This window comes from Lotus japonicus, chromosome 4 (genome assembly GCF_012489685.1).
Source record: "Lotus japonicus ecotype B-129 chromosome 4, LjGifu_v1.2".
In the NCBI taxonomy this organism is placed as follows: domain Eukaryota; kingdom Viridiplantae; phylum Streptophyta; class Magnoliopsida; order Fabales; family Fabaceae; genus Lotus; species Lotus japonicus.
In genome coordinates this window covers 63996272-64021683 of record NC_080044.1, presented here as the reverse complement: position 1 = coordinate 64021683, position 25412 = coordinate 63996272, and the positions used below count along the sequence as shown (strand labels likewise).

The 25412-nt window shown below is 38.7% G+C and overlaps 2 protein-coding genes across 2 annotated transcripts; one reads left to right on the top strand and one right to left on the bottom strand.

Moving 5' to 3' along the window:
* Positions 1–282: 282 nt before the first annotated feature.
* On the top strand, positions 283–3654 carry LOC130714583 (thylakoid lumenal 16.5 kDa protein, chloroplastic). Its single transcript, XM_057564491.1, has 4 exons — positions 283–765; positions 2390–2529; positions 2992–3064; positions 3257–3654. The coding sequence occupies exons 1-4, from the start codon at positions 393–395 to the stop codon at positions 3364–3366; spliced, it is 696 nt and encodes a 231-aa protein (XP_057420474.1). The 5' UTR covers positions 283–392; the 3' UTR covers positions 3367–3654.
* A 147-nt stretch (positions 3655–3801) lies between these two features.
* On the bottom strand, positions 3802–8871 carry LOC130714581 (methyl-CpG-binding domain-containing protein 11-like). Its single transcript, XM_057564490.1, has 3 exons — positions 8717–8871; positions 8456–8573; positions 3802–4963 (listed from the first exon to the last, which is right to left on the bottom strand). The coding sequence occupies exons 2-3, from the start codon at positions 8564–8566 to the stop codon at positions 4151–4153; spliced, it is 924 nt and encodes a 307-aa protein (XP_057420473.1). The 5' UTR covers positions 8567–8573; positions 8717–8871; the 3' UTR covers positions 3802–4150.
* Positions 8872–25412: the final 16541 nt, after the last annotated feature.

Genomic DNA, 25412 nt, shown 5'->3' with positions numbered 1-25412 from the left:
TCTAAAGTAATTATTTGTTGCTTTAATTTAATGTGAATCTCTACGGAACGTGAATCTACTTGTATTTTTTAGACACATTCTGATAAGGGGAAAAGTGAGGTAACAAGAAAAAGATTGAAAATGATATGGAAGACAAAATAAAGTATGAATGAATTAAAATACTTTTTATTGGAATTTGGAAGAAATTGTTGCCACCACCATGGATGAGAAATTGTACCACCAGGTGCTTTTGAATGACTACATTACCCTTCATGATCTAGAAAAATGACTGGATCAGGTTACAGAATCCATCAACCTTATCCTCCAAAGGTTCCAACTTGCCATCTCTTCTGAATTTTCAGGCCCAGAAAAGTAAAAAGAAAAGGAAAGAGGAACAAAGAAGAAAACAAGACATGGCAACAAATATTCTCTCAACTGCAAACCCATTCCTTCTACCATCATCTTCATCATCACCATCATCCTCACCCTCTTTGTCATCAGCAACACTAACACATGTTCATCACCACATCAAATGCAGTGTGAAAAGGCAATTAACTCTTTGCAAAGCAGTGAACCAGACAGCACTTCCAACTTTGACCAAAAGAGACTTGTCCATCAGTTTTTTCACCAGCTTTGTGCTTTCATTGGCTGGTAAGGGGTGCTTGGATGCCAATGCAGCAATACTTGAGGCAGATGATGATCTGGAGCTCTTGGAAAAAGTAAAGAAGGATAGAAAGAAGAGACTTGAGAAACAAGGTGTGATCAGTTCATCCACCAAAGAAACAGGTCTGGTGTTGCAAAAATGACATTTTGTTCTATGAAATTCATTTTCATGTTCCTTTCCTTAAATTGATTGAGGTCCAGTTTGGAAGAGATTATTTGATATTATATTATGACAGAAACGTTAATGTAAGTATTTGGTAGAGCTTATGCAAATAGTTTATGACCTGCCTAAAGCTATTTTGAGCTTACTTTCATAAGTTGTTCAGATTAGTTTTAGCTTATGAATAAGAGTTTATGCTTATCCATATATTATTTACATTTTATTTCAATAAGTTTATCATTTGCTTATGAGATAATCACTAATTGCCATAAACACTTGATTATGCTGTTTACGCAAACGCACCCTGACTCTGTTCACCCTGTAATGCTGATGCATGTAAATTTTAAGTTAGATGGACATATTTGGAAGTAAAGTAATTGATCCCAATTCTAGTGGTCAGTGGTCATTTGAACAAAAGTGCTTCATGAACTGCAAGGCTTGGCTTCTTTTTCTATTGTGTGTTTTGTCAAATATTGGCTTAAGTTTAGTTTTAATGCAATGGGGTAATAGATTTTGATAGTATCACTTAATCTTATATTGATATCAGATATCTCATTTAATGAGTGTGACTTTGTTGATTAAATGGAGGGCTACATTTAAGTGATAACAACTCATTGGATGCAAGTCAAAGCTTTATTACACTAAATCTGCATTAAGAGTAAATTCATATATTACATTCAATCATCGGTTTCTTTCCTATTTCACAAAATATGAATTGAATCTCTAGTTTCATGGGAAAGGGAACAAGCTTTCAATTGGATTAATAAATCTAACTTATACAGAGCAGTTGTAATTTAGAGTGTGTTTGGAAATAAGCTGGATTCCTGTCTTGGTGCATTGGAATGTCGCTTTTTGAGAAGAAAAAACATGAAAGGAGGGGAGGGGATACATTCTGTTCAACTTAAAAAAAACATGAATGCAAAGTAGAGTTGGTCATCACCTTTAAGATTATAGTAACCCATTTCTTAAGGATCTCAATTCTCAAATGAACAATAATTTCATCCAACTGATATTAGATAGTATCCCTTGTACTGCGAATAATTTTTTTGTTAGTGATAAGAGGCAGCCTAGAAGAGGGGAGAACTGTATCAACAGAGTTAAGAGCTAGTAGAACATAATAGTGACTTGACACCACATCTTGATCCAAAACCTTAAGTCTATTGACCTTTACTATATATTATCCTTAATTGACCAATATGTGTGACTTCACACTCACACTTGAACTTCCACTATTTTCAAGTGTGGGCTTCAAATGAGTCCCAACATCATATTCCCCCTTTTCAAGTGTGAGAACATGTATGCAGTTCCAGCTTAGGGAATAAAGTGATACATAATTTAAGGTTGGAAGTGGTCACACTGGCTGAGTTCATGTTTCTCCTCCCAAACATGTTAATCTCAAGAGTGAGATATAAAACTCATGTTTTTATCTCATGATAACTTCTATTCCTTCATTCATGAAACCAAAGACACCAATTTTTATCAGTAGAATAATAGAAAATTTTCAGGCTGCCTTCTTCTGCACTGAATTCTCTATTTCAGTGCGGGAAAATTTATTTTTTCGTACTGAAGAGTGAAAAATAATTGCAGGGTATCTTCAGGATGTGGTGTACAAACTGAGTGAAGTTGGTCAAGCAATTGAAAACAATGATCTATCTACAGCTGGTTCTGTCTTTGGGAGAGGCAAGGATACTGATTGGGTCCAAAAAGCTAACATAGCTCTGAACAAGGTAAATCCTGTGTCTTAAATGAATGTATTCATTATGAACACTTTTGTTATGAAATCTTTCATCATAAAAATTAGACTGATAAAAAGGCCGGAAACCTGCATTAAAATTTTGCCATGATAACATCCACAATTATGTACTAACTTCCATTAATTTTTTCCATCGGTATCTAAATTCTCATATATCTGTATTAGATTCTGAATTTCAAAATGCAATAGAACTGGTACGTTTATTATCATTTTCAAGTGGTAAAGATTAAACCTGTGGTGTGGACAAATTTCAAATCCGGTGGTTAACATCCTCTTAATCTTCATCTTCATATATAAGTTTTGAACTTTTGGCTGATGAATTTTTAGTAGATTTTTTTTTTAAAATTTAATCTTTCCTTTAGTAGTAACCTTTGAACTCTGCATAAAGTAGTTTCTTAATTAGATATCTCATAGTTTCTTGGTAACCTTTGAACAGCTAAGTTCCAGTCCTGAAGAAAAGTCTGAGGCGGATACATTCAGCTCTTCGATAGCTTCATTGATTTCATCAGGTGAGTTACATGTAATTAGGACTCAAGTTCCACAGAAGACAGAAAATATGCTCCCGCATCCATATATCTTGTCCACCTCTGAGAGTTCTGTTGATATTTTGGTTATCACAAGGAAAATTAAGGCAGTATATGTGCAACCTTGTAGATAGATTTCAATCACAATGCTAACACTTATTCATGGTTTTCTGGCAGTTTCACAGAAAGATGTTGAGTCATCCAAACTGGCCTTTGTGTCTTCGGCCAGCGCATTTGAGAAGTGGACCTCCTTGACAGGGCTGGTTGCTCAGCTTAAGGGGCTTTGATCTTTGATGGAAGCTACAAGACATTTTACTTCATCTTGATTTATTGAACATATATACAGAGAGTTACATTCATTTTCCCTTCTATTCTGTCACCTAATTGGTGACTTGTAGCAATCTTACCCTCATACAGCATCAAGAGAAAAAGACCAGCAATTACCATTCGTTTTTAGGAAATTTGAGCTTGGGTGTGAATCTCTCACAGTTGCAATTTTAATGTCACTGAGAATTTGACTGGATGCATTAGTCTTTCACTTAACAGTGCAATTGCAAGGACTTATTTTGATTTAAGACTACTCTGCAGAAAGTAATCTTAATCAACGCAAGATACTCAAAAATTCACCTTGAAACCTTTGGTTTAACTTCACAACATCTCACCATTTGATCCACGCGTGTGGTTAATGGTAATTATTGTTGTTTATTACTAGACATACAACATAAGCAACATCAACATTCATCAACCAGATAAGATCTGGTACAATAGTTCGGGAGCCAACTGAATATTTAGGATGACGACCTTACACTACTACATGTCCATATCACATTACAGATACAACACAATGCTACCATGGGAACTAGAAGCTATACGTCTCTCCAATGCATATACGGATGGTACACCACAGGACTACTCTATAATTGTCTATCGTCATTTCAATAAACAATCAGGTAAATGACATTAACAACATAAACTACAGTCATACTGGGACAAATCTAGACGGGTCAGAATGAGAAAAGAGAGCCCAAGAGTTTATTATCTTCCTTATTAACCGGCTTTGACCTAACTGGTTCAACTTCCATTCACAGTCACCCCTGATTCAGTTTTCTGGTTTATATCATGAACCTTAAAATGTTCTTCATCATTCACCTTTGCTCCTTCTTTGTCCTTGATTTCTCCAGACTCGTGAATGCCTCTGTCATGTTCCTCTTTGTTCTCTCCTTCCACTTCAATCTTTTGCTCAGTAGTAGGGGCTGCTTCTGATTTCTCTGGTTCCCCAGAGCCATCATCTTTGTTCTGAACAGCATCAGAACCCTCAGCTCCTTTGTCATCAACTTTCTCTTTTGAGGCTTGTAACTCTTCATCAGCAGTGTTGAGTTTTCCCTCATCGTTAGGTCCATCAGTATTTTCTCCAGGATGAGTGGGTTCTTTGACATCTGCATCCTCTGCTCTCTTCTCATCTTGATTGGCATCTGTAGCCTCTGCTTTCTTCTCATCTTGATTGACATCTGTATCCTCTGCTTTGTTCTCATCTTGATTTTCCTTCACAGCATCTTTAGTTTCACCAGCTTCTTGCATTTCCACATCTTTTGTCTCCTCTTTCTCTTCTTCCCCGGAAGCATCTTTTTTAGAAGCTGATGATCTTTTGCCACGTTTCTTTGGGGGGTCACTTTCTGGTGTAGGAGTTACCTTGACCTTCTCACTGATTCTTGCTGATCTTCTTGGGGTCTCACCAGTGCCCCAATCAAATTCTGATGCAGCTGGACCACCAGGATGTGCTTTCAAATACTGCTCTAGCTGCTTCTTGCTAGTGATCTCCTCTCCAGTTGGTGCAGTGAACACAATCTCATTTTTCTTTGGGGTTCCAGACTTTTTTGGAAAGAACTGCAAAGGAGATATAATTTATGAATCATCTTATATGCAAAAAACTTGTAACAAATTAACAACTGTAATACATACAAACTACACAAGATTTTGGGTAAGTTATTGACATTCTGCAAATAATCCTCAATGTGAAAAATGAAGCTGTCTTGACTACTTTCATATCATGAGACATTAGACTTGGCTTTGGTGCTCATGCAATTAAGCCACATTTAATGATTTGAATATTAGAAAAGTAGTTTCAAAATTCTGTTTGCTCTCTTTTTTCCCCTTTTTCCCCTTTTTCCCCTTTTTCTCTGCATTATCTGATTAATTCAAATGGTGAACCTTACCTCAAAAAAAAAGCATATGCATAACTAGTTAAATAACATAGGCTGTTTTAAACTGGCAGTTTTACTGTTAAACTTCAGCAAAAGGGAGTAACATGGTACTAAATTAACCTTGTTCAGTCAGAAGGCTTTTCTTTCTCTCTTTAATTCTTCCATTCAGGCTACACCTGGGAAAGGTGAAAGGCCATGGAATGGTGTGGAAGAGACGAAAAATGTGAGGACAAGTACCCGAGGCTCATACTGTGACCAAAAGACACAAAAATGCACATGGACTGTATATGAACCACTTACCAATCTAAAACTGCAGTTATAGAAAATAGACAACATCATGTAGTAAGAGGACCCACATTGGTCGCAGGAAATAAGGTAAACAATACTGCCAATACAAACTTACATAAATACCCATTTAGTTTTATATTATACAAAGACCTCTATGTAGTTTATTTCTCAGAGGGCCTATTTATCTAGGAAAAAGGGTGAGTCTGTGAGGAGCTTAAGCAGTCAATATCACCTCATGTCCATTATGATCACCCTGGACATATGCAATAAATTATGATATAAAATCATATATAGAAAATGTGCAAATTAAATTATTTTATTAAATCATATATAGAAAATGTGCACATCTTGAGGATGAGCTAATGGAAAAGAGAATAGAACAATCCATAGTCTCACCTTAAAAAAATTGCATAAGGGTCATATGTGTTTCTAGAACATGTTTAATACGGTGATTGAATACGTTTTAGTAAAACTCAGGGAATCAATGTAATTTACTTAAAGAAATATTATAAAGGCTTATTGTCAAGAAATTCACCAACAGTTACATGGTGGGTTTATCCTGTGCACAACATGAGGGGGAAAATAAATGAAAGACTCAAAGCTAATTTTCTGAATGTTAACATAATATTAGAATAAATGGATGCAATATGACATTGATAATATTTGAGTATTACTACATGGTAAGAAACAAGATCATTCTTCCAATGAAGAATTATGAATTCTATAATATCGTGTTGTTTTTTGTGTATGGCAAAGATGCATGATAACTATGCAGCTCACAACAACAAAATAATAAAAACAAAATTAATTTTCCCCACATGATCACAAACCATATAATGTTTAATAGGGATTTCTCTATGCTCATTCAAAGTTAACTACCAAAAGTAGCATAAAATGTTTCATGTAGTAGAATGCAAGACATGTTGTAGAATCTTGCGAATAAGAGAAAGTATTTCTGAGACCATTACATTTATCTAATAATATTGAATTAAGCTTCACACAAAGTAAAGAGGACGCATAAAAGGTCAAACAAGTGCTGATGAAGTTGATTTCTTTGAAAATAGTACATTAACATAGAAATTGCACTATTTGCATAAGCTTTATGGCTCCTCTTCTTACCACAAGTGTTGAAATATCCAGAGCACAGCTATGCACCAGATCAAATAAGTACACTGTTAAGTCTGAGCCACTAAATTTTTTAAGAGGATGTGTCAACAATCAACCTGAGACATTGGCACCCACTGGCTTATATGTGCGCATACTTCACATGACTGGGTATTGATATACCATGTGGCTCATGCTCTGGTTAGTGTTGGATTTGCTGACACAAAGCCTGGTGTCAAAGTTCTCAGCTTAAGGTCTATAGACTCTATAATAGTATGCACCACTGTAAAACATTTTCAGTCTAACAAACTATGTGATGTTTTAAAAATTACTTGAGTCAATAGGGATGATCTATTGAATGAATCGACACCCAGTGATATTTTGAGGTCAATGCTAAGAGGACAATTAGATAATTGGATCACGGTCATACAGCTAGCTAAACACCGAAAAAACTAAACATACTGAACGAACAAACTGTGTAGGCTGTCCACTTCTCAGGACATGTTTACAATTTAAGTGACCTATCTTTTTCACCTTTTTGGGGGGAAGGGGCGTTTGTTAAGCACTTGACAAATGACTCTGATACAAGACTAAAACTACTCATGTTTCCCCAATAATGGCTACTTGTAATTATGTGCTGGCAAATGTAGAATGATAACTTAAATCACAATCCTGGAGTCCAACCTCATCTACTCTAACACAGCCCCAACCATTTTCAGTCAAATCAATTATGCAATGTATTAAAAAATGATTTATTGAAACACCCAACTGGTTATACAAGAATAAAATTATCATGATCACCCAAGAATGGATATTTGTCAAAGATATCTCCAAAATGTAGAATGATGTATTTACTCACAACAACTGTATCAACGTTACCCATGTTTTCCTGTCATTTTGGAAAGCAATAACATACTATCATTGTAAAAAGGAAGTTATTTGGAAATTTTTGAACATAATAGGACTAACTCTAGAACAGATAAATAAACACAACTGAACAGACAACAACACCAGAAATCACTATTATCATGATGGTAAATAAAACACCTCACGCTATACCATATGTGAAAAAGTCACACTTCATGGAATTTCCATGTACAGGTGAAAATATGATCGATGACAAATCAAGAACAATCAATCCACTTGCATGGTATCCAATACCAAATTAAAAAATTGCAAGACCAGAGTAAGAAATTTAAAAAGTAAGCCACAATATATATATGAGCACAAACTTTTTCAGTCAAAATTATTAGTTAGAAAAGACAATTTCTTGTAACAATGAAACACCTAAATATAATACTTAGTACAGGCATTCATCAAATCTGAACCCAACCCTTCCAAACAGAGCTAGAATTATAAGCAGCAGTCTCCAAAAATATTTTTAGAAATGAAAACTGATAACATGAGACACAGTAAGAGTCCATCAAAATCCATTCCCTTACACAAAAATACAGGTCATTAGGTCAATCTACAAAACCCTAGAATAGACTACTAAACACTCAACAGCTAGATAATTCCCCAAATTCAAAGGACAAAAACGCCGAACCCTAAGTCAATTTCGTAAGGCATGTCAGAATTCAAGAAGAAGTAAGTAATTGAAAGAAAAAAAAAATCAAAACCCTAAAATTGAGAATAGCATCTAACCAACGCAAATCGCAAAATCAAACGAAACCCACATGGAAATTCGAGAGGAAACACGCAATTAAGAAGAAACGAGATGCAAATTGCCCTAAAATTGAGCAGTGAAAGAAAAGGGGGAAAAACAAGGAATGAGAAGTGAAACCTTCTTCTGCCAACCAGATGGAGCAGGAAGCTCCAAAGACACAGTTTCCTCCACACCACCTTCAGCTGCAGCAGCACCACCACCAACCTCCTTCTCCACTGAACTCGCCATTTTCACCCTGCCAATTTCCCCCCAAAAAAAAAATCAACAGAAAAATACCAAATCAGTGTATCACAATTTCACCCAAAATTGTGAAAATTAGAAAGATAAAATGATAAAATTATGAAAATCGAAGAAAGCGGGGGAACAAGAGGAACATACTTGGTCTTGTTTTTGTTTTGGCTTGGTTTGATTTTTGCCTCTGTTCGAGTGTGTGTGTGTGGTGGAGAAAATAGAAGAAACCAAGAGAGAAGAAAATAAGAAATTTTATTTATTATTTATATTTAATTTATTTATAATAATTGAATTGAAATGAAGAGAGACACGTTGTGGAAGGAATCTCATAAAATTATGCTTCTTTTTCTCTCTAATTTTCCGTGTTGGGCATTTTCAACAATCACAGACAGTCTCTATTGATGCCACGTGTCTCCGAAACTCGGCTTTTGATGTTTGATCTTGTTTTATGACAACAACGCTGTTCGATTCAATCGAAATTCAAATTCATTTTCCGCTGCTTCCTTACTGGGTCCTCCAAGTCTCCAACCTTATCTACAATTCCACATACCATAAACTATGTTTTTTTTTACATCTTGGAAAATATAATAAACAATGCTTTATTTATTTATTATTTTGGATTTTATTTTACGTTTATTAATTATAATAGATATTATGAAAAGGGAAAAAATTGTGAAATTGTTGATTTGAAATTCTTTCGTCGTATTTGGACCAATATGATATTCAAGTTATCCATTTCATCATGGGAAGTGTTTATGGATATTTTATTTCATTACCTACTTTCACGAGGTAGGCACACACTCACTCACTTGGCAAAGTTTAACTAAATCAGATCTAGTAAGACAAAAATATTATATTTACATCCACAACTTGCTTTTCTTTACTTATATTTGATAATATTTTCCATCGATAATTTTTTTTTTACATAAAAAAAATAAACTACCCTCTCAAAGAATTGATTTATGGACTTTTCATTCTCAACTTATATGTTCCCAATTAAGCTACCCTTCAAGTTCCATCAATGAATTTAATTGTGGGGAAACATATAAAAAAAAAATTAAACAAACTAAGAGTTACAGAGCTAAGATAAGAGACTCCACGCAAAGGATGTGTCCTACCACAACCCTCCTTTGTTAAGTCATTAGCTAAGTCATTTGCTTCTCTAAATACATGAGAAACACCTAAGCAAGAAACCTCTCGGATAAGCAAATCAATCACCCTTAATTCAGGCAGAAGTTTAAGAGGCCGATTAGACTTGCAATTCACCCACCCCATCGCTAATGAGGAGTCACTTTCAATAATTACCAAGCTAAGAGGAAATTGACCGCAGAATTTCAGCGCTGATAGAATAGCCCTTACCTCCGCTTCATAGGCCCAGGCATGACCAATATCCATAGAGAACATCCCCACAAACTCCTTGGCATGATTACGAACCACACCACCCACCCCTCTAGGACACATGTTTCCTTTTGATGAACCAAACATATAATTTATAACACGCATACTAATATAAGCGTGTATTATGATCAATCGTTTAGAGTATAGTCATTCACGATGAATTAAATTGTCATTATTATAACTGATGATTATAAATCCACCAATTAACTAATCATATTTCTTCATTTTATCAAATCATATGTGAATGAATAAAAATCTACAATGGTTCCTTTAAAAAAATCTACAATGGTGAAATATATATACCTTGTAAATTTATTGAGAGTCATAATATAATTATGAAATTCATTATGGATTATGTGTTAGTGTAAATACTTTCCTTTATAATAGTTAGGTGAGGTAATACATCAAAGGGAATATTAGGAAGATGCCCATAGTACATGTTAATAGACACATAAGAATATTAAGATGTTCATTCACTACCTCATTTAATAAACTATTGTTTTTAATTGACTTTGTCGTTACACTTGACTTGTAACATAATCTATTACATATTGTACTATGAGGTCAAATTTTGAACCATTTTATATTTTTATTTGTTGGTTTTCCAATGTATAATTATTGCGGGCAGACATGAGATTAATCTCATCGAAACTCAAAAATCACATCAAATAGATAATTATCTTCTAATAAATATTTCTTAATCCCAGGGATTATCATCATCACTTCTTACAAGTAATTTTTTATTTAAATGGAAAAATATGATTATAAAGGAAAATATTTATTAAATAAATAAAAATCTGCAATAAATAATTTCCTCATTGATAAAAATTCATTTCATCAAACATTAACATTTAATACATAATGACCCGCGAATTAATGGTCAAATCAATTTCAAATTATATCATCACTGGACCCTATCATGGTTGTGTTTTATCATCGGTCTAACCGACGTTCATAATTGATGAGGCAACACTAATTAGTGTCGGTCTAATTGATGCTGCCACAATGTGGTGCAAATTTGAATTTTGAAGCTTTTCTTCTAATTCACGTAGATGAAGATGATGCTTGTTAATGTTGATGATGACACTAGTTAACATCAATGTTGTGGTCGGCACTAGTTAGCCTCAATCCTGGGTCCGCGCTAATACTCTTCACAACTAAAAACACACTTTCTTGTATTTTGATTTGGACATGTTCAAGATGTGCCATGCAAAGCATCATTAGTTATACACACAATCTTAATCATTATTGCTGCCATTCATTAACGATTATGACACACTCTCTAACTCTCACTCACTAAATCAAACACTTTTTGGATTCTATACTTTTTGGGTATTTTATCCTAGCTTATCCAAGTAATTTAGCATGCGTTAGGTACTGTTAAGCGGGTTGGCTTTTGGCTTATTTTGGTTTTGCTAGTATATTTTTTTGGTTGAAGTTTGCTGGCCTGTGGTGTAATTTCTGGTTTTTTTTATTTTTTTTTTATTTTTTGATGTATTATGGGTTGAGTACCCCTTGTACTCACATTCAATACAACTTTACTTATCTAAAAAAAAAATCTAAACCGAGACTCACTTTAGAGAGTAACATAAATATCATAACCATGAATAATGATTATCTATTTTGGAAAAGTCAATCAAATAGCTCAATCAACAATAGTTGTGACGATTAGGTACGTCTCTTAGCCTCCCTTAATGTATTTTTATCTTCCTTTTTTTGTAGAAAAAAATAAAGAAATGAAATAAACTCATCTTGCTTTTCGTGATTTTCACTTTGGGCCTATATAGCACGAGAGGGTTAAGCTCGGAATCAAAAGGACCTAAACCCAAGTATAGCTGGGCCCCTTCTTCACCAAAATGGGTTCCACAAAATCGATCTCACCAAACACGGGCTGGCCTGTGCAAGATTTGTTGACAGTTTGACAAAAAAAAAGATGATTTGTTGACAAAAAACACTTGTGCAAGTTATCATTGAAAGTTTTAGTGTGTTGGAGGGGAAGTTATCATTGAAAGTTTTAAATTTTTTTGTTTTTATTCCATTTCACTGTACTTTTATGTTTAATTTATATTTAACAAAAAAATGGTTACAAGAGGAAGACAATTTATATTTACAAGTTGATAAAATATGTGAGAGGGAAATGAATCATCTCAAATTGTAAAAAAAATTGACGCTGTTGTTCTGTACTAGGGAGATCTGACGTAAGAGACTGACAGAAAGCAAAACCCTAGCAGAGTACTAAAAATATCATAAAAGGAATATTCTCATTAAATGTTCAAAAGGTACTTTTTACAAGGTGTTGACCTCTCCTTTTATAGAGGGAATGATCACGATGTGGACTTTCATTGTACTTGGGCCTGACAACCGGAGCCCAAGTCTCTATACATATAAGACAAATCTAAAGGAATCTTCCAGCTGGCGTGTGGGCCCGGCTAAAGGAAGGGCGGCATTCAATGTTGTTCAGTGAATCCCGCCAAGGCTGCTTTCGTTCATGTGTTTGCTCGATTCGGGCGGGCATAAGCATCCTTTATGTCCCGCCCAGTCCACATGCCCCCAAGACATGAGACTCAGGTTCCTTGAGTCGAGATGTCTTTGATGCGCCCATTGATGAGCATATCGCCATTCTTTGTGGTTGTGGGCCGGTTGCCGCATTCTTGCTTATGCCTTCATCGCCATTTTGCTGTTCGCCCATATGGCGCCATTTTCACGTTCCTTGTTACGTTGATACATCGCCATCATCATAACCGTCAGTCACGTCTTTTCAACTGACGCACGTATCCTTGGTTTCCGGGATTTCGTCATCATTTGCCATGGATGCAGTTTCTAATTGTGCGTCTCGAGGAGTTATGTCTTTTCGCTTCATACCTTTTCAAATTTCAAATCCCACGACTCTTCACAATCTTTCCCACTCATTCTCTCTCTTCCCTCTTCTTCTATAAAAACCCTTTTTACTTTTCACTTTTCACTTTTCTGAAAACCCTTTCCCTCAAACTTTCTCTGCAATTCTCACTTTCTCCTCTTTGAACTCCGGCGAACCTTCGTCACCCCGGCCGTCGTCATTGCGCGGTGCTCTCCCATAGCCGACATCCTCTTTACTCAATCCTCCACTTCTTCCTCCGGTGAGTCCTTTCTCTTTCTTCTTTCTTGACACTGTTCATCTTCTTTTTATTTTTATGAAATTACCCAGTATGTCGATGCAAAATTTCAGCATTTCTTCCTTAGAACTCTCTTCACCCTCTACGGAGGGGGGAGTTTCTGCCCCCGTTGGGGAAGTTTCTGCCCCCACTGTTATTGAAATTCATTCCTCGCCTTCTACCCACGAGGATTCCGGTCCCGCCGGCTCTGTAGACTCTATTCTCTCCTCCAATGGAGATTTGTCTTCACCCGAATGGCGTTCAAACGCACATTTGGTTGAAGATAAATGTCTATTGCGTTCCATCTGGGGCAGTATTGGGAGCATCAACTCGCTTCGAATATCTTCCCAAGGGTTTACAAAGATAAACCCCGCCACCTCTAATAACGTAGATCACCTGTTGAATGTTCTTCCATGTGGCGAGGGTGATTGTGTTCTTTTACGCAAGGAATCTTCTGATGAATCGCCCGATTTCTTTTTTGTTTATGGTTATTTTTTCTTGGATTTGAATATCAAACTTCCATTCTCGCCCTTTATATGTCACGTTCTTTCCTTTCTGAACGTGGCGCCTTGTCAACTCCAACCCAACGCCTGGGGTTTTATTCGTTGCTTTGAAATTCTCTATGAACATTTGAGTTTCACTCCCACCTACCCCTTGTTCTTCCTTTTCTATAAGACAGTTACCACAAAACCTACATCTGTCAAGTGGGTTCCCCTTTTGGCCCGCAAGAACATGAGCCGATTCACCGCCCTTAAAAGCCATTACAAAGTGTGGCAGAAGAAATACTTCAAAGTTATGGAGTCGCCCGAAATAAATAACTTGTTTCGAGATTCCGATAATAATCCTCTCTTTCCCTTTTACTGGACAAAAAACCCTCGCCAAAAAATATCGGTTTCATATGACGCCCTGGACGATTCTGAGCAAGGTATCGCTGATTATCTTCGCACACTACCTGTAATCTCTGGTCATGACTTGATTGAGGCGTCAAAATCCGGCACTTTAAATCAATTTTTTAGTAAGTTTATAATCTTGCACCTAACTTGCTTTTCTTTTTGTTCATGTGCCTTGTCTAACTAATACTTTCCATGTAGCTACGATGGGGAAAAGCAAGGTTGACACTAACCCATTGAAGATGAAGGAATACCTCGCCCAGTCTGCTGCGGCGGCGAAGAAAAGGGCCGCCGAAAATGAACAGAAGAAAAAGAATGAAGGTGCTTCGGGTTCTGATAACGTCAGGGACCCTAAGCGCCAACGAACTTCAGGCGCTGGTGGTGGTAAACCTTCTCACCAATCAACTCTCGATTCAGCTGGTGCGGCTTCCAAAGGTCAGCCTGCGGAGAAAAAGAAGGGACATGACAATATCCCGCCACCTAACCAGGATTCAAGCACGCTGATCAACCGCCCGCCAACTCCATTTAGCCAGGTTGGCACTAGCTCAGCTATTGGTGGCGAGGCTCCTCCCCTTTTGCTGAGTTTAACTGATCCTCACTTCAACGGGTTGGACTTCATGACCCGCACTTTTGATAACCGGATTCACAAGGATATTTCCGGTCAGGGTCCCCCCAACATTTCTTCTCTGGCGATTCATCACGCACTCTCTGCCGCCAGCACTGTGGCGGGAATGGCTCAGTGTGTGAAGGAATTGATTTCAACCAAGAATCGTTTCGAGAAGAAGGCAGCCGATTATAAGACTGCATATGAGCGAGCTAAGGCTGATGCTGAGACCGCCAACAAAAAGCTGAAATCTGCTGAGGAAAAGTGCGCCAAGTTAACTGATGACTTGGCGGCTTCTGACCTGCTTCTTCAGAAGACTAAGTCTCTGAAAGAAACCATCAACGACAAACACACTACTGTTCAGGCCAAGTGCCAAAAGCTGGAAAAGAAGTACGAACGCCTGAATGCCTCAATCTTAGGGCGTGCTTCTCTCCAATTTGCTCAAGGCTTTCTGGCGGCCAAAGAGCAAATAAGTGTGGTTGAGCCAGGCTTTGATCTTTCCCGCATTGGGTATTTGAAGGAGATCAAGGATGGTCAAGTGGTTGGCGATGATGACGTTAGCCTCGACCTCCTTCCTCAATTCAATGATGAAAGTGAGCCTGAAGAAGAAGAAGAAGATGGCGAAGATGGAGATGGCCAGAACAGGGGCGAGGATCAAGGAAAGGTAGACCCTCAAGCTGTCGCAGGCCAGGGAAACAGCGCCAACAACGTGAGTCTGCCTTGAATTTGTTCTGTTTTTTATTTTATGAAGTCAACATTTTGCTCTGGGCATTGCCCTTTTGTTTATTGTTATTTCAAGTTGTGTATGGGCTTCGCCTCTTTCTTACCTTTAATGAAATCTGTTTTAAGTTTATTTGTTGTTACCTTGAGGTTGTTACCACACTTTGTTGTTATTTAGGTTTACATACCTTAGCCGATTTTTCGACGAGGCTTGGTTTCTAGTGGCCACTAGAATTGCCAAGGCTTGTAATATTTGGTGGCGATACTTTCTTATTCCGAAAGGTTTATTCGCGGTAGTATATACCTTGATACGATTTACCTTGCATAAACTCGTAATATAAGTTAAAAAATAGCAATTTTGTTGAAACGATCTTTTCATTACTTTTTCATACATGGGAACAATTGTCCCTTCATTCTTTACACATGCCGCCTCATTAAAAACCTCTCCAAAGAAAGGAAAAAAGAGTGCGGCTTCATTCACCTTTGTTGTTTCTTTTAACTAAAAAACTGCTTCAGATGAGAGGCGTTCCATGTTCGTGGAACCTTTTGACCGTTAAGTTGTTCCAACTTATAGGCTCCTCCTCCAACGTCGCCTATAATCCTGTAAGGCCCGCCCCAATTGGGCGAAAGTTTGTTGTGCTTGTCAGGTATTGTATTTTTTCGGAGCACTAAGTCTCCTACCCTCATCTTTCTTGGCACTACTTTCGTTGAGAATTTTCTTGCGACCTTTACTTTCCCCGCCTCGTTCCTTATGTGTGCTTCACGTTGTTCTTCAGGCAGCATGATTAGATTTGCTATTAAGTTTTCCCCATTGTCATTCTCATTAAACCGAGCCACTCGCCAACTTTGGTTTTCAACTTCAATAGGAAGCATGGCATCAGTTCCATAAGTTAAACGATATGGGGTTTCCCTTGTGGACTTTTTTACCTTGGTAGTGTAAATTTAGAATTTATTTACCAATATGGTGCAACTTTTAAAAAATTTACGGAACTAGTGTAAATCGCCACTACCGGTGGCGATATCTATTTTTTTTTCTCACCCTCACAAGAAATCGCCAATAAGGGTGGCGATATTTATGTTTTTTTGGTGTCGTCATTACGATTGGCGTTAACAATATATATATAGTCTTGACAGTTATTGAAGGAGCCAATTGAGCAGGCCTCATCAAAGTTTTATTTTTCTGTTTATGGAAGGCTGAGCCTCCTGTTTTAATTCCTGTTTTTAATTTCTGCAATTTAATTTTCTGCAAAAAGCCCCTCCGTGGTGGCGTCCTACTTCTCTTAATCCTCTTCTCATCCCCCTCCTTCTGCTTCCGACCCCCTCTTGGTATCAGAGCCTGATGGGGAAGTAGGAACATGCGATCTTGACAACTGGGAAATTCCAAAAATCTCTCATGCTGAGATCTACAAACCAAACGGATCCTTTTTCAAACGATCAGATTTCATTATCAAAACCGTTGAGCAAACCTATAAGCTCAGATCTGATGATGAAGAAATTCATCTGCTTTCCGAGAAAAGCATCAAAGAACATATCAGCAAGAACTTCAACTATCTTCATATAGGTAGTGTTCAAGTTGGTCTTAAACCCCTAACCAGGAAATCTCTTGACATCGCTGTACTCCTTTGCCTTAGGGATGTTAGACATAATCAATTCCATGACTCCCTCTTAGGAACGGTTGAAACCAGCCTGAGTAATGGACCAATCTTTTTCAATTGCTTCCCAGATCTAACTGTTAGTCTGGAAGATAAAAACATCCTTGATGTCCTCTTCCTAAATATCAAGCTTCACGGCCTTGATATGAAAGAAGATTCCATTCCTATCTCTTTGATCTACAGGGTTCAATACAAGGTAATGAACTCTATCAAATCTTATTTCTTGCGAACCAATTGTGAGAAATCTGGAGAAACTACCCTCTTCCTCACAGATTATGATAAGGCCAATGTTATTGTGCCCAAAACCATCCAATGGAGTGATATCACCCTTCCAGAAAAATGGTCTTTGGAAAAGGCTACTCCAGCCCAACCTGTTGAAACTCCTGAGTTTCGTGAAATCATCCAACACCAATCTGGCCAAGTAGATCTCATCTTTGATAGGAGAAATTCCTTCTCTATCCCTAGATCTATTAGGACATCCTCAAATGATTTCCAATCCGCCATGTCTAGAAGATCTTTTTCTATGACTAGAAGGAACCAACCCGAGTCTAGCGCTCGACCTTCCCTCTCTCATGACGGATCTACTATCCATTTGGCTGGATATGTCAATACCACTCCTGTCAAGACTACCTATGACAAGGGTGATGAAGATCATCAATCTACCTTATCTCCAACGTATTCTTCTCTAGAAACCCCTGGAGAAACTTCTGATTTCATTGGAGCAATCACTACTGAATTCGTCATCGACAAAGGAAGTATGAAGGCAGATTTCTACTCTGACCGATGGACTCAGCAAAGAAAATGGTTCTTTGCAAAGTATCAGGGTGAAAAGAGAAAGAAGATCCAAGAAAAATTCTATGGGTTCCTTGAGAAAACCCAGCAAAACAACTTCTTTTTTGAATGGTTTCAAGATTATGCCAACAAGAATTGGAAATCTTACCCCTTCCAAATTGACATGGTTAAATGGCAGCATAAGGATGGAAAAGAAACCCTTTCTAACCTGCCACCTAAAACTCCTTTCCTTCTTAAAGGAGCTCAATCTACACCTGTCCTAGCTTCTCCCTTCAAGACTAGGAAAGAAGAAGGTGATGTCACTGGTAAAGACATCAAAGACCTCATGGAACAATCAAATTATACCAATAAGTATCTTCAAATTCTTGGAGAATCCCAAGTGCAGGATTCCTCTTCCAGGAAAGGAAAAGAAAAGGTCAAGATTGAACCTTCCTCTTCTAATCTTGATATCCCTAAAGGATGTCAACTTGAAAAACCTCTTTTCAAACCTTTTCAAATCAGTAGCCGTTCCAGACACTCGGCTCAAACTCTTCGAGCAAAAAAGGAATCTGACAATGAGCTCCTCCAAAAGGTGGTAGAGCAACTTCAGCTTCTCAAACAAGTTATTCCTGAGACACCGGAACCTCCTGAGACTCCGGAACCTACTCCGGAAGCAGTTTCTAATCCCACTATTACTGCTCCTCCTCCTCCAAAAACTCGTACTTCTACTCGTAATACCTCTACTTCTTTAAATAATATTGAAGATGGTAAGGTTGAGTCTGATTCTGATATTCAATCTATGAAGTCTGACGTTCAATCTATCAAAAGTATTCCGGTCAATACTGTCATTCACAATTCTAAGAATCAGTGGAGAAAAGAAACCAAGCTCTACTATCCTAGAGCTACTGCTCCTGATCTTCTTTTAGAAGAATCTTCAAACTTCAAAAGCTTCAGTGCCAACAATGTCTATGAATGGAATATTGATGGTGAAAACGAGTATGGCATCACCAAAATCCTCCAAAATATGACTATGGTAGCCACTGCCTATGTTACCGCCAACAATTGTCCTGAATCTCTTATCGTTGAAGTCTTGGTTGCTGGTTTCTGTGGCCAGCTCAAAGGTTGGTGGGATAATTATCTCACTCAAGACGAGAAGGATCAGATCTTGACCGCTGTCAAGACTGATGAAGAAGGTAATCCTATCATGGAAGATGGCAAATTCATCTCTGATGCTGTCAACTCCTTAATCTTTACCATAGCCCAACATTTTGTTGGAGATCCTTCCCTCATCAAGGACAGATCTGGTGATCTTTTGTCCAATCTTAAGTGCAAATCTTTGGGTGATTTCAGATGGTATAAGGATACCTTCCTGACCAGGGTTTACACCCGTGAAGACAGCCAACAAGCCTTCTGGAAAGAGAAATTCCTGGCCGGTCTTCCTAAATCTTTTGGCGACAAAGTTCGTGAGAAACTTAGAAGCCAAAATCCGGGGGGAGAAATCCCATATCACACCCTTAGTTATGGACAGCTCATAGCTATCATTCAAAGAGTTGCTCTCAAAATCTGTCAGGATGACAAAATCCAACAGCAACTCACTAAGGAGAAGTCTCAATTTCTTGGTCATCATCTTTGTCGGCGATGCTGGCCCAAGATTTATTTGGAAGTTTGGTGAGGCCTTGAGGTATTTCATCTAAGCCTGCTTGTTTGAAGGCAAGGAGTGTTGGGATGGATAAAGCATAATCTGCTTTAGTTTGTTTTGGTTGGGAAGATTGGGTCTGAGCAGTGGGCTCAATTTTTTGGACAGTGGGTCCAGATTGGTGAGCAGTGGGCTCAGATAAGATTAAAGGATCAGAGATTACAATACCTTTATTCCTTTCTCTGCTTTTGCCTCTTCCTCGTGAGGAGGAGGAGGAGGGGCCTCTGGAGGCCATGTTAGGTTCTTCCCTGCAAATATTCACGAGTAAGAAAATCAGGGAGAGAATTGTTAGATCCTTTTATATATTCAATATCGAAGTCAAAAACGCTTAAAATAGCTTGCCATCTGGCAAAGATATGTTTTGAAGCTAAGTTTTTGACATCTTTTTGTAAGATTTCTTTCGCAGATTTGCAGTCTACACGGACTAAGAATTTTTGATTAATCAAATCAGATTGAAATTTTGAAATAGATAAAACGATTGCTAAAACTTCTTTTTTGACAGTAGAATAATTCTGTTGAGCAGAATTCCAATGTTTTGAAGTAAAAGCAATAATTTGTTCCTTGTCAAAAACCTTTTGTTTCAAAATACCACCAAAGCCAATATCAGAGGCATCAGTTTCAATAATTTTGAAAGCTTGAGGATTAGGGAGATAAAGACAAAGGAGATTCTTGACACGAAGTTTGATTTGTTTATATATATATATTTTAATTTTTTTAACAAAACGCCATTAATAGTGGCGATATTTCTTTTTAAATAATAACGCCAACAAGATTGTCGATTTGTTTTTTTGTTTTTTTCTTAAATATTAAAAATAGTATCCATGTTTGATTATAATGGCATGCATTTTGTTTTTTTTACATGCATACATTTAATTTTTTTTACGGGACTATTTGTTTTTGCTTTTATTTTTAAAAGTAACTGAGTACTAAACCTCTATATATAGTGTTATTATTTAATGTATTACTATTTAACTTAAAATTAACTATATATTTTAGTGTTTAAAAAAACTATATTTTATAAATTTTAAAATAAATCAAACTGAACAAAAAATTAAAACGTGAATGACATACTATAGGAATTTCAAAATACCATTATAACCAAAATCAAAAGGTAATGTTTTGAAAAAGCTTGTTAAAAAAAAGGAAAAAAAAAGTTATCGCCAGTGCTAATGGCGTTTTGTTAAAAAAAAAAAAAATCAAAGTCGCCACTTATAATGGCGACACTAATAAAAAAACAAATATCGCCACACTTTCTGGCGATTTCTTGTGGGGGTGAGAAAAAAAAGTAGATATCGCCACTGGTAGTGACGATTTACACTAACTCCGTAAATAATTTAAAAGTTACACTAAATTGGTAAATAAATTTCAAATTTACACTACCAAGGTAAAAAAGTCTCCCTTGTGCTTGATTGCTCAGTGGTGTTATATGCCCATAGGACGCCTGGTAATTCTTCCGCCCAAAGTCCTTTCGCTTCATCCAGCTTCTTCTTTAAGCCTTTTAAAATGACCTTGTTTGCTGATTCGGCCTGTCCATTGGTTTGCGGGTGTTCTACCGAGGCAAATCGCATTTCAATTCCCATTTCCGTGCAAAATTCCCGGGTAATATTACTTGTAAATTGGGTTCCATTGTCCATCACCAATGCCATAGGGACCCCGAATCTGCACACAATCCTTCGCCACAAAAAATTCCTGACCTTGGCGGCTGTGATAGTCTCCACTGCTTCAGCCTCTATCCATTTGGTGAAGTAATCAACTGCCACGATGATATATTTCATTTGTGCCTTCGCTACAGGGAATGGTCCTAAAATATCAGTCCCCCACATGGCGAATGGCCAAGGCGCCATCATGGTTGTTAATTCTTCCGGTGGAGCCTTGTGTAAGTCAGAAAAGACTTGACATTTTTCACATTTCTTAACATACTCCAAACAATCCTTTTTCATTGTCGGCCAATAAAATCCTGCTCTCAAAACTTCTACTGCCAAGGATCGCCCGCCGATATGGCTGGAACACACACCTTCATGGACTTCCGCCATTATTCCATGGGCGTCCTTGGTATCAACACATTTGAGCATAGGAGACATGATTTCCCGCCGATACAACTCCCCATCCACTAGCGTGTAAAAACTGGCCTCCCTGCGTTTTGCTCTTAAGTTCACATCGTCGTCGTTTGAAGGATTTTCCAAGAAAATCTTGATTGGCTCCATCCATGAAGGCTCGCCTTCGATAACTGACTTTACTGCTTTTAACTTCACTTCCACCAAGTCAATACTGGGGCGAGGGAGAGTTTCCTGAATAACTGTTTGGTAATTGCCCAATCGCCCCGTGCTAGCCAACTTTGCTAGCACATCAGCCCTTTCATTTTGACTTCTGGGAACGTGCTCTATTCTGATCTTCCCTATCTCCATCATTAGTCTCCGCACCACCTCCAAGTATTTTGAAAGTTGCGGGTCCTTGACTTGATACTCACCATTTACTTGTTTAACAACCAGCTGTGAGTCGCCTTTGATGAACAATTTTTGAACTCCTAACTCAATGGCTAGCCTTAGTCCGGCGATCAGAGCCTCATACTCTGATTGGTTGTTGCTTGCCTTGAATTCGAATTTCAAAGATTGCTCAATGACCATCTTATCTGGGCTTTCAATAGTGATTCCAGCTCCACTTCCGGTGTTGTTTGAGGATCCATCAACAGACAGGATCCACTCGCCCTGATTTTTCTCGCCCTCCGTGGGTGTTAATTCCGCCACGAAGTCGATCAAGCTTTGGATTGTAACTTGCCCTCTTGGTTCGTATTGTATATCGTACTCAGACAACTCAACTGACCAGCTGACTAACCGCCCAGACAAGTCAGGCTTTTGGAGTACTTGTCTTAAAGGAACATCAGTTTTAACTTTAATTGAGAAACTCTGAAAATATGGCCTAAGGCGCCTTGTTGTCTTCAAAATTGCCAAGGCCGCCTTCTCAATTTTCTGATACCGCAATTCAGCGCCTTGCAGGGTGTGACTCACAAAATATATAATCTTCTGTTGCTTTCCTTCCTCCTGAAGCAACACCGTGCTGACCGCCCTATCCGTGACAGCCAGGTAGAGCATCAGAGGAACGCCTGGCGTAGGTTTGGATAGTACTGGCAACGTTGCTAATGTTTCTTTCAACTTGGAAAAAGCTTGCTCGCATTCCTCCGTCCATTGGAACTTGGAATTCTTTTTTAAGAATTGAAGAAAGGAGCCGCTTTGTCTCCCGCCATTGGCAAGAAACGTGCTAAAGCCGCCATGCGTCCTGTTAATCGCTGTACTTCCTTGACGCTTGTTGGACTTTTCATTTCTAAGATCGCCTTGCCTTTATCTGGGTTTACTTCAATCCCTCTTGATGTTATCATAAAGCCCAAAAACTTTCCCCCTTGAATCCCAAACGAACATTTCTCAGGATTTAGCTTCATTTGATATTTTCTTAGCTGAGCAAAGGCTTCCTTAAGATCGTCGCCATGATCCTTTGACTTGGACGACTTAACAATCATGTCATCTACATACACTTCCATATTTCTTCCAACTTGTCTTGAAAAGATTTTATCCATGAGGCGTTGGTAGGTGGCTCCAGCATTTTTCAAACCAAAGGGCATTGTTTTGTAACAATAATTCGCCTGGTTAGTCATAAACGCCGTACTTTCCTCATCTGAAGGATGCATCATGATTTGATTGTAGCCAGAATAGGCATCCATGAGACTTAAAAGTTCGTTGCCAGAAGCCCCATCTACCAACTTATCAACATTGGGAAGAGGATATGAGTCTTTGGGACACACTTTGTTCAGGCTTGTGTAATCCGTGCACATTCTCCACTTTCCATTAGCTTTCTTGACCATCACGACGTTGGCGAGCCAGGTTGGGTACTGCACCTCACGAATAAATTGTGCCTTGATCAACTTCTCAGTTTCTACTTGAATCGCCTTGTTCTTTTCATCGCTCATCTGTCGCCTTGGTTGGATGACTGGTTTTGCTCCTGCCCGTATCGCCAACTTATGAGTGATTACGTTGGGATCAATTCCTGGCACGTCATTGATTGTCCATGCAAAAAGATCTAAATTCTCACCTAACAGGTTGATCAATCTTTCTTCTTGTTCTTTTGTTAATCCGCTACCGATTTTCAGAACTTTATCCTTGATTTGTGCTGATTTTGTTTCCTCCAAAGGTTGTGGGCGGAAATCATCAGCGTCATCTCTTGGATCCAAACTAAATCCTTCATGTGGAAAAATCTCCGTGATACGGTGGCTTTCCTTGGCGGCCTTTTTCCCATAAAGAGCCACACTGCGAAGGTAACACTCCCTTGCTGCGCTTTGATCCACTCGAAGGACGCCCACCTTCCCATTACAGGCCGGGTACTTAACAGTTAAATGCGCTGTTGAAATTACAGCACATAACTTGTTGAGGGTGTCCCGCCCCAAGAGTACGTTGTAATTGGCCCTACATGCCAATACCAAATACTTCACCTGAAATTTTTTGACAAAATCCTCCTCGCCAAAAGCCGTCGATATTTCAACATATCCTCGCACATTGACTCGGTCTCCTGTAAACCCCACCAGGGTTCCAGTATAAGGTTTCAAGTCCGACTCCTTCAACCCCAGGCGCTCAAAGGCGTCCCCATAAATAATGTCCGCCGAAGATCCCTGATCCAAAAACACTTTTTTTGTCATGTAATTGTTGACCCTGATTGTCACTACAATCGGATCATTTTCATGGGGAATAACGTGTGCAAAATCTTGAGGGGTGAAAATGATGGGAGAGTGATTCAACCAGCATTCGCCCTCGTACACCTCATGCACCGAATGAACAGCCGCCACGTACCGCTTTCTAGCCTTGCTTGAAATAGCGCCTCCTCCAAATCCTCCTGCAATCGATGAGCATTCCCCAACAGGGTCGCCCAACTCTTCCACTATCTCTTTTCCTTTCCCCCTGTCCCCCTGAGTTACCTTAGTGGCCTCTGATGTTGCTGCTTCTTTAACAAAATTTGCCAGATGGCCAGCCTTGATCAACCGATCAATCTCCCGCCTCAAGTTCCAACAATTATCTGTGGTGTGCCCTAACGTTTTGTGATACTCACACCATCGGTTTGTATCCACGTTGGCTGGTGGTCGCCTAGGAGGCGGCGGGTATTGCACCGTGTTTGTTTGTGCAACTGCCTTTAAGATAGTGCTTAGAGGGGCATTCAATTTAGTAAGTGGAACAGGAGTTGGCGAGGGTGCTTGTTGACCAGCCGGGGCTGCCGCGGTACCTTGGGGATTCCTATGCCACGTATTCTGGAACCCGGGCTTGGTATTTTGATAGGGGCCGGGTCTTGGAATACGAGGAGTTTGAGCTACCCGTGTATCCTTTCCAGTCTTGTTCTTTTCCTGAGAAACTCCGCCAGCCTGGACGTGTTTTCTCCCCTCCTCCCTTTCTTGCTTCTTTTGATCATCTTGCTCAATCAAAATGAATTCTTGAACGCGGGCACGAAGATCCATCATGTCCTTAGCCGGTCGTCTAGTCAAATCTCGGTTCAAATCACCCGCCCTGAGGCCATTTTTGAAAGACGCCAGGCAGACATCTGGATTGTCTTCCTCCAATTGAACCGCCATTTTACTGAATCGCGCCATGTAGTTCTTGAGCTTCTCCCCTGGCTGTTGATGTATGCTGATAAGGTCAAACATGGTTGCCTTGGTAGTTTTATTGGCGGAGAATTGAGTTAAGAATTTCGTGGACAAATCAGTAAAATTGTCAATGGAAAAGGGCGCTTGTCGGATGAACCATTGCATCGCCATCCCCTTGAACGTTGACGGTAACAATCTACACTTCACCTCATCTGTTGCTCCTCCGATAACCATTTTTGTGTTAAAGTAACGCAAGTGTTCCATGGGGTCAGAGTCGCCTGAAAAGGCGTCCAAAGCCATCGTTTGCAGATGCTTTGGTATACCCACCCTTGTGATGGCGGGAACAAAAGGCTGGAACTCGACAACA

What these genes read in the sequence shown, in the direction of transcription:
- LOC130714583 (XM_057564491.1), top strand. Translation starts at nt 393, where the DNA reads ATGGCAACAAATATTCTCTCAACTGCAAACCCATTCCTTCTACCATCA. An exon ending in TTCATCCACCAAAGAAACAG is followed by an intron (nt 766 to 2,389) that starts GTCTGGTGTTGC and finishes AAATAATTGCAG; the next exon opens with GGTATCTTCAGGATGTGGTG. An exon ending in AGCTTCATTGATTTCATCAG is followed by an intron (nt 3,065 to 3,256) that starts GTGAGTTACATG and finishes GTTTTCTGGCAG; the next exon opens with TTTCACAGAAAGATGTTGAG.
- LOC130714581 (XM_057564490.1), bottom strand. Translation starts at nt 8,566, where the DNA reads ATGGCGAGTTCAGTGGAGAAGGAGGTTGGTGGTGGTGCTGCTGCAGCT. An exon ending in CATCTGGTTGGCAGAAGAAG is followed by an intron (nt 4,964 to 8,455) that starts GTTTCACTTCTC and finishes TCTCCTTTGCAG; the next exon opens with TTCTTTCCAAAAAAGTCTGG.